Source organism: Geotrypetes seraphini, chromosome 4 (assembly GCF_902459505.1).
Source record: "Geotrypetes seraphini chromosome 4, aGeoSer1.1, whole genome shotgun sequence".
NCBI lineage: Eukaryota > Metazoa > Chordata > Amphibia > Gymnophiona > Dermophiidae > Geotrypetes > Geotrypetes seraphini.
The window spans coordinates 71,875,660-71,885,000 of NC_047087.1; the positions used below are offsets into that span (position 1 = coordinate 71,875,660).

Here is a 9,341-nt window from a genome sequence, read left to right on the forward strand (position 1 = left end):
CTGTTAGGATGCAAGGAAACAAAAGTGAAGGTGCTTAGAATGAAGATTAGCGTGTGAGCATGGTCTGGGTTGGACATTAGAAAAATGTGGATAACAAACCACATTTCTGCCCAAACAATAATATAATTTACACATGGCTTTTACAACCCCCTTTTTCTTCTCAACAAACAGCACTGCAATCGGCTCTCTTTTGAAAGCAAAGAAAAAACAGCACACATTATCAGCACTTAAAAAGAGAATAAACAGATACACACCTTAACATTCAAGCTTCCCTCATTTCAAAATGGAGGTCTTCAGTTGCACAAAACTGACATCATCAATCTGCACCTTCAAAGTAGTATGCCACAATTAAAAGATGTGCTGGGTGTAGAACTCACAACCTCTGGATGTTAGGAGCACAGGCTGGCTCCTAACACATAGAGCTACAGCTGCTTCTACTTAAGTCCATCTCACCACTGTTTCATATCACACTTGACTGAGCTGTCTATACTCATTAGCTATCATATCAGGATGAACTCTAATAAGTTTAAGCAAAGGAATGCCTAAAGATTTGGAAGGTTTTCAAGTAGAAAACAAATATCAAATATGTATTAAAGAATTGCAGCACAAATGACGCTGATCGGTAAGGGCAAAAAAACACCACTTTTCCGGGTATGACGCCTAAACGGAACAGATTACTTACAGACATATATCCATTAGTACAGTGCTTAGAATGAAGATTAGCGTGTGAGAAAAATGGAGCTCCACCTCACATGTATTCAAGCACACTTGGGAATATGGGTTTGGGGCTCAGTGAAAGCAGCGCTTTTAACCATTGAGCTACCACTCTTTTGTCTCAGCCTACTATGACATTATAGCTAAACTCCTTTTCCCTTAGCACTTCACTAAGATATGATATGACAAGGGAGCCAGAGACATTGGAGCAAAAGGTGCTGTAGGTCAGTGAGGAAAGGCACTCTCTACCAATCTTCTGGGCTTTGAGGGTTCAAATCCCAGCCTGTATTTTACTTGTGGCATATCTGCCTTCCAGGTGCACCTTGATGATGCTTTCCACTTCTTATAGGAGTTGAATATAACATTACTGTACAACTTTGCTGTGTAGCAGAAAAATAAACTTTTCCCCCTTCCATGCTAAGAATTTGAGTTCAACTCATCTTATATTTCTCCTTTTAAACATGGCATACTTTGTTAGGTTTTATCATGGTAAAGTATACATTTCTGAAATGGTGAAGAAACAATAATATACAACTGCAGTGTTTTGTCTCCTAGCAGAATTAACGGCCTATAAGAAGCGGTATAAGCAAATCCAAACTGCTATAAGCATAAGAAAGCATTTCTAGGTCAACACGGTAATGCTCCTGTTTCAAGCTCTGACCTCTGAAACTTCCCGGTTCGACTCCCACCTTTGCTCATTTTAATAAGGTCCTAGTTTTTTCCTATTAGCCCTTATAACAGGGTCTACATGGTGGACTTTGCCATTTGTAAGGTGCACATTTCCCTTTCCAGGCAAACCTATTTTCAACTTACCATGGCTCGGACATCCTAAGCAGTGATGAGAGCACATTAACCAGGCGATCCACAAATGTCATCTTGCTGTCAGAGGAAAGGTTTCCTCTCATCACTGCTTAGGATGTCCGAGCCATGGTAAGTAACTCTATGTGTTAGGAGCCAGCCTGTGCTCCTAACATCCAGAGGTTGTGAGTTCTACACCCAGCACATCTTTTAATTGTGGCATACTACTTTGAAGGTGCAGATTGATGAGGTCACAATGAGGTCAGTTTTGTGCAACTGAAGACCTCCATTTTGCAATGAGGGAAGCTGAATGTTAAGGTGTGTATCTGTTTATTCTCTTTTTAAGTGCTGATAATGTGTGTTGTTTTTTCTTTGCTTTCAAAAGTTAGCCGATTGCAGTGCTGTTTGTTGAGAAAAAAGGGGGTTGTAAAAGCCATGTGTAAATTATATTATTGTTCGGGCAGAAATGTGGTTTGTTATCCATGCAATATAATGTGTTCCATTGGCATTATATTTATTAGGACAGAGAAAAGATGAAAATTACCTATTCAAACTCACTATTGGAATTATTGATGAAAAAACACAGCGAACGTCTGCCTCGCGTCTAACAAAGAGCCGCAATTTCGAAAGTTGAAACGGCATTGAAGTCCAAGTTAGACCAGGGTTTCTTACGTCTACATAATACACGATATTTAGACGCAGGCGATCGCTCAGGTAGCGCCTATCTAGCGTCCCATTTGGTACGCCCATGGAATGCCCACGGAACGCCCACGTCCAGAGCTGGAGACGGGACTATGCTTTCTGTAGACGTCAGTCCGTCAACTACCTCTTAGGGACGTCTATGTGTCGTTTATTTCCCAATTAACATTAATTAAGACCCTTAACTCCGTAATTATTCACTTACATCGGACGTCCAAAGCACGCCTAAGTTAAACGCAGTAATAGAGAATTTACCCCTCAGTGCCTTCTTACTTACTTGTAATAGTGTTCCCATAAATTTCTGTATCTACCTTGACCAGACATATCAAACACAGTAAACGATAAACTGAAAAAGAGAAGAACATGAGAGACCTTATATGCTACAACTGGAGATGCCACAAAAAGGTTCAAAAAGGCAAAATGTTAGTAAATGTGCCGATAATATGAATGCATCATTATTTTATGACTATGTGAAGAGACCTTCAAACATGAGGAGCAGTCATATCTACTCCTAGCATATTGTTTCACAAGCATTGTAGCCTTCCTGACCTCTGCCCATTCTCGTTCACTCTACTTACACAAACCATTTTTCCATTTTGCATATAAACCCCTTTTTAATTACATTTCATCAATATAAGAACAGCAATACTGGGTCAGGCCAAAGGTCCATCTATGCCAATTTCCTGTTTCCAACAGTGGCCGATCCAGGTCACAGTACCTGAGAGAAACCCAAATAGTAGCAACATTCCATGCTACCGATCCAGAGAAAGCAGTGACTTCCCTATGTCTGTCTCAATAGCAGACTAAGGACTTTTCCTCCAGGAACTTGCCCAAACCTTTCTTAAACCCAGCTTCACTAACTGCTGTAACCACATCCTCTGGCAACAAGTTCCAGAGCTTAACTATTCTTCGAGGTAAAAAAAAATATTTCCTCCTATTTGTTTTAAAAGTATCCCCAAGCAATTTCACTGACCGTCTCTTGGTTTTTTGTACTTTTTGAAAGGTTGGAAAATTGATTCATTCATGCCTGCTCTACACCACTCAGGATTTTGTAGACCTCGATCAAATCATCCCGCAACCCTCTCTTTTCCAGCTAAATAGCCCCAATCTCTTTAGTCTTTCCTTATATGAGTTCTGCCCCCTTTATAATTTTTTTTCACTTTTGAACCTTTTCTAATTATGCTATATCTTTTATGAGATATAGCAATCAGAACTGTGTGCAATTCTCAAGGTGAGGACACACCATGGAGCGAAAAAGAGGCATTACAATATTCTAGGTCTTATTTATCATCTCTTTCCTAATAATTCCTAGCATAAGTGCAGGTTTCCACTTGTATTCTGTAGTAGTATCAGGGTGCTCCTCACACTGCATTGAGATGCCAAGAAGGAGGCGCCAATTTACAAACTTGCCACCTGAATTAATTAATTCATAGGTTACTACACTTTAAATCAAATTGTCATGCTTTAAAGTTCTTAAGTCATGCTAATTCTCCCAATTCCTGAAAAGTAGATTTTTTGAGGTATGGAAGGATGAAAAAAAAATTACAAAGCTGGAAGGCCACCTGCTGGGTTCCACAAGGATCTCTACTCCCTCTCTCTTTAATCAATCAATACATGTACATTCTAGGCAAAAGTTCCACCCTTCCTCAAACCCAAATCCTCTTATATGCAGATGACATCTTTCTCCTTTGTGACACCAGAAATATAATTGATAATACACTACAACATGTAAAACATATACGGTAATAGACTACTTCAGCGACTGGACACAAACTAAACAAGTCCAAGACCAAGATTCTCTGGTTCGGTGACTTCAGCTCATAACATGGACAGAAATAACATGGACAGTAAGAATACCCATCTCAAATAATTCCTAGCATCTGTTTGCTCTCTTTTTTTTTTTTTTTTTTTTGCTGCAGCTATACACTCAGAAGATTTCAGTGTAGTGTCTACAATAATACCCAGATCTTTTCCTTGGATGCTGACTCCTAAGGTAGACCTTTGCATAAGGTAACTATGATTTGGATTATTCTTCCTGATGTGCATCTAGAATTAATTTGTGAAGAATGTGGTGAAAGCAGTTAGCTTAACAGGGTTTAAAAAAGGTTTAGAGGAGAGTGTGGCATAGTGGTTAGAGCTACAGCCTCAGTACCCTGAGGTTGTGGATTCAAACCATGTGCTGTTCCTTGTGACCTTGGGCAAGTCAATTAATCCTCCACTGCCCCAAATACATTAGAAATATTTTGAGCCCACTGGGACAGATAGGGAAAATGCCTGAAGTACCTGTATGTAAACTGATTTGAATATGGTTGTAAAACTATATAAAGATGTATATAAGTCCCACTTTCCTTCCCCTTTCCCATTATTAAGATGGTTAAGGGAAATCCACTGCTTATCATAGGATAAGCTGCATAAAGTCTGCTTTACTCCTTGGGATCTTGCCAAGTACTTGTGACCTGGGTTGGCCACTGTTGGAAACAGGATACTGGGCTTGATGGACCTTTGGTCTGTCCCAGTATGGCAACTCATGTTCTTATATTAAGATATAGATCCTAAAATCAGGGGCATTTTATTTTACAGAAAGTATTGATCATGCATTAGAAGACAGAATAGAGTTTGTTTTTCATTCTTAAAATATATTCTTTCTAAGTGTGCAAATATGTTAATTATGAAGTTACCTGGATGTCTTGAATTTCTCTATATTGAATCCTATTGTTGGAACAATATCTTGGGTTTGAGCCTTCAAAAGAAAGTAAAGCAGAGGATGGATAGATTAAAAAATATATAAATTCTTCATTACATTAAACTTTAGGACCCAGATTCTCTATAGTGCATCGATATCGGCAGCCACCGATCACTTGTCAATCATGTGATGGCGTCTTATAGATAATCATTCCTACGTGAAAGATAGGCACTGGAAATGTAGGCCAAGGTTTTCTTTGCCTACATTTATGGCACCTATCTATACAGAACAAACAAAAAGAGGCACTGGAGATGTCAGATCCAATCTGCGGTCACAAATCCTTTATTTACAGTTTGTACCAAAGTGTAAAAAAAAAATCTTTAAAAATGCTAAAACAAGCAAAGTCCCAAAATGCAAAGTCCCAACTAGGATCCAAGTTTTGATGACTCCATCGCCTTCTTCAGGGGACAATTATAAACATATAATGTACTGTGGTCAGTGTGTGTGAATGTGATGGCGTCTCTCCTTCCAAAAAGAAGCGTCAAAAGTCTCCAGTGTCTCTTTTTGTTTGTTCTGCTCTGCCTCAAAGCTTCTTACCTTCTTTCCTTTTCCCTGGCATCTATCTATGCCATGAATCGTACCTACATAGGCACTTAAGGCCACTTAACGCCACTTCCAGCATTAGCCCCGCCCAATATAAAGAAGTGATAGACAAGGCAAAGAAGCAATACTGTACTTTGAAGATCAAATAGAGAAGTCCAAAAGCTCCCCCAAAAAGATTTATTCACTCATGGATATCAAAGACATAACTAATGACTCCAACATACAACATCCCACCCTTTGAGGACAGTGTGGAAGTATCTAACAAAAATGCTAATAAAACAAATGGCATTTTAGCTGACAGAAACTGGACAGAATTCTCACCAATCTCCATAAAAGATACTAAAACCTGAATTAAAAGACTCTCCCCAAAACACTGTCGACTAGAGATCTGCCCAGCACACCTACTGGAACAAACCACACCAGAGTTCTTGCAGTGGCTGATAGTACATATAAACACATGCCTGAACCAAGGCAAATACTTGACAGCAATATCCAACATCACCCTAACCTCAATACCCAAAGCACCAGGACTAGACCTAACAAGAGAACTTTAGACCAGTAGCAAGCTTTTCATGGCCTGCAAAACTATTAGAATTCTGCATTAACACATAACTAACCCAATATTTGGACAAAAAGAATGGCATTCACACCTCTCAACATGGCTTCAGGGCATTGCACAGCACGGAATCATTGTTATTGGAACTCACCTCTAAGGTTAAACTTCATCTAGGTAAAGGCACTCAGACTATTCTATCCAATTTGACTTAGCTGCAGCATCTGATGCTATAGATCACTCGCTTCTATTAATGAGACTAAATGAGTTGGGAGTTCAAGGAAATGTACTACAATGATTCTTCCAATTCCTGAAAAGTAGATTTTTTGAGGTATGGAAGGATGAAAAAAAAATTACAAAGCTGGAAGGCCACCTGCGGAGTTCCACAAGGATCTCTACTCCCTCCCTCTTTATTCAATCTATACATGTGCATTCTAGGCAAAAGTTCCACCCTTCCTCAAACCCAAATCCTCTTATATGAAGATGACATCTTTCTCCTTTGTGACACCAGAAATACATTTGATAATACACTACAACATGTAAAACATATAATAGACTACTTCAGCGACTGGACACAAACTAAACAAGTCCAAGACCAAGATTCTCTGGTTCGGTGACTTCAGCTCATAACATGGACAGAAATAGAACTAACTTCAGGAGTGAAGCTAAAAATAGAAAGAACTTCCAAAGTACTGGACATCACAAATCAATGCAGTGATGATAAAATTCTTCAGACTAGCCCCCTCTTTTACTAAGGTACGCTAATCGAATTAGCACATGCTAAATGCTAACGTGTCCATAGACTAACATGCACGCGTTAGCGTTTAGCACATGCTAAATCGATTAGCGCACCTTAGTAAAAGAGGGCCTAAGACAACTGAGAACAAGGTCAGTTCTAACTCAAAACAAATTTAGGAGAATCAGTCTAGCAATACTACTACCATACCTGGACTACTGTAACTCTATAGTATGGTATCATGGAAAAGGAACTAAAAAAATTACAGCCACTTCAGAAAACCAGCCAGACTGATACTCAGAGCCAGTAAAATGGAAAAAGACACTCCACTTCTAAAATAACAACACTGGTTACCAATAAAGAAAAAAAATACACTTCAAAATGACCTGCACTATCCACAAAGCCATATACGGCAAAACCTCTCAAGGGCTCACCACAAACATCAAGATTACACCCTCCTTCCTCAACTGAAGATCAACACAACGGTTCAAGATTCCTTTCCCTTTCCCTCACCGAAAAAAAGATGTTTGAGTCCACTTTCAAATTCCAAGCTCCAAACATTTGAAATAAATTCCCTACATCTGTATGACAGATCTCCTCATACTTCTGCTTCCGGAAGACACTTAAGACATATCTCTTTTCCTTATAAGATTACTCTAGCGAATACATATGTCTACTGATCTCTCTTGGTTCATGCACTGTTCCTACTGTAACGCTGAACAAAGTCTTTTGTTAGCCGCATTGAATCCTTGTTCAAAAATTGCAGGATATAAGACCTGTATAGTATAGTTTAGTATAGTGGCATTTGGTGGCCTAAAGCACCTATGTAGGTTTGATTCCAATGTGTATTATTTACACACCGGCAGGTACTTTAGCAGTGCTGTTTTTTGCCATTTTAAACAGTGTTTATTACTTAACTTAGGTGCCAGTAGGGCGCCATTTCTAGAATTTCCCCCTAAATGCACATTGCTTAAAATGAAGTCTGGCCAGGGCCCTTGTTTGATTTGTGGCTCAGCTGAGCTCTGGGATTCTGTGGAGGCAGTGTTTCTTAGGGATATGCATTCATTTGAAATGACAAGGAAAATGCAATGACATTGACCATTTTCCTGTTGTTTTAGGATGAAATGACAGGAAACAACAGAAATTTGGAGTCATTTTTATGTCTCAAAAATATTGTGCATTTTTTTTTTTTAAAAAAGAGTATTTATTCTTTAAGTAAAGTATCCACTATTTGCAAATACAGCACACTCTAGAAAAAGTGCATTCAATTTCCAACATAGTCCCTGAAATAATGATAATAGTAGTAATAATAATAATAATAATACTAAAACACAATGAAAGTTCCAAAAATTTTAAACTGTACACCATGGGGTCCTTTTAATAAGCTGTGGTAAGAACTAACGTGCTTATTGAAGATTAAAAAGCCATTACCGTGGCGCAGGTCCAGGATGTGATGTCAGAGGAAGATCCGACGCTGACATGAGCAGCAGGTTGGGGTTGCTGCTCATGCTGGAAATGTTAAAGAGGTACAGGGAAGGGAAGGGATGCGGGTACACGGTAGTGGGGGGGGGGGGGGGTGAGGCAGCAAAGGAACAGAGAACAGAGAGGAAGATGGGTGCCAGCACACCCACCAAGACGGTGCCTGGGACAGACCCCCCCCTCACTACACCACGATACTTAGGAGGGAATTTATCAATAGAAACATAGAAACATGATGGCAGATAAAGACCAAATGGCTCATCCAGCCTGCCCTTCTGCAGTAACCATTATCTCTTCTTCACTCAAAGAGAGGGGTGTCAAAGTCCCTCCTCAAGGGCCACAATCCAGTCGGGTTTTCAGGATTTCCCCAATGAATATGCATGAGATCTATCTGCATGCACTGCTTTCATTGTATGCTAATAGATCTCATGCATATTCATTGGGGAAATCCTGAAAACCCGACTGGATTGCGGCCCTCGAGGAGGGACTTTGACACCCCTGCTCTAAGAGATCCCATGTGACTATCCCAGGCTTTCTAGAATTCAGACACAGTCTCTGTTTCCACCACCTCTTCCAGGAGACTGTTCCATGCATCTACCACCCTTTCTGTAAAAAAGTATTTCCTTAGATTACTACAGAGCCTATCACCTCTTAACTTCATCCTATGCCCTCTCATTCCAGAGCTTCCTTTCAAATGAAAGAGGCTCGACCCGTGTGCATTTACACGTAGGTATTTAAACGTCTCTATCATATCTCCCCTCTCCCGCCTTTCCTCCAGGGACTAAACACGTTAGCACATGCTAACTGCTAAAGATGTTCATTAAATTACTATGCGCGTCTTTAGGATTTAGTGCATGCTAACGTGGTAGCGCCTGTTGATAAAGTCCCCCCACCCCCCCCACACAAAACAGTTAATTTTCTGTACATTTACAGACTCAAGTGGCACATAAATGCAGGTGCCTCATTATTAAACTTCCCTTCAGATGTGCATTGCAATCCTTCAAGCATCTGAATCACACCCCCTCTTTTACTAAGGTGTGCTAACCGATTTAGCACGCGCAAACTGATTTTGCATG

General features: G+C 39.9%; 1 protein-coding gene across 1 annotated transcript in view; it reads right to left on the minus strand.

The window, feature by feature from the left end:
* The window catches only part of ARL6 (ADP ribosylation factor like GTPase 6), a 50,043-nt gene that overhangs the window by 19,196 nt on the left and 21,506 nt on the right, over positions 1–9,341 (minus strand). The window contains exons 3-4 of the mRNA XM_033941518.1: positions 4,890–4,951; positions 2,489–2,557 (exon numbers count right to left, since the gene is read on the minus strand). Coding sequence (XP_033797409.1) covers positions 2,489–2,557; positions 4,890–4,951 — 131 coding nt within the window. The remainder of the gene's footprint in view (positions 1–2,488; positions 2,558–4,889; positions 4,952–9,341) is intronic.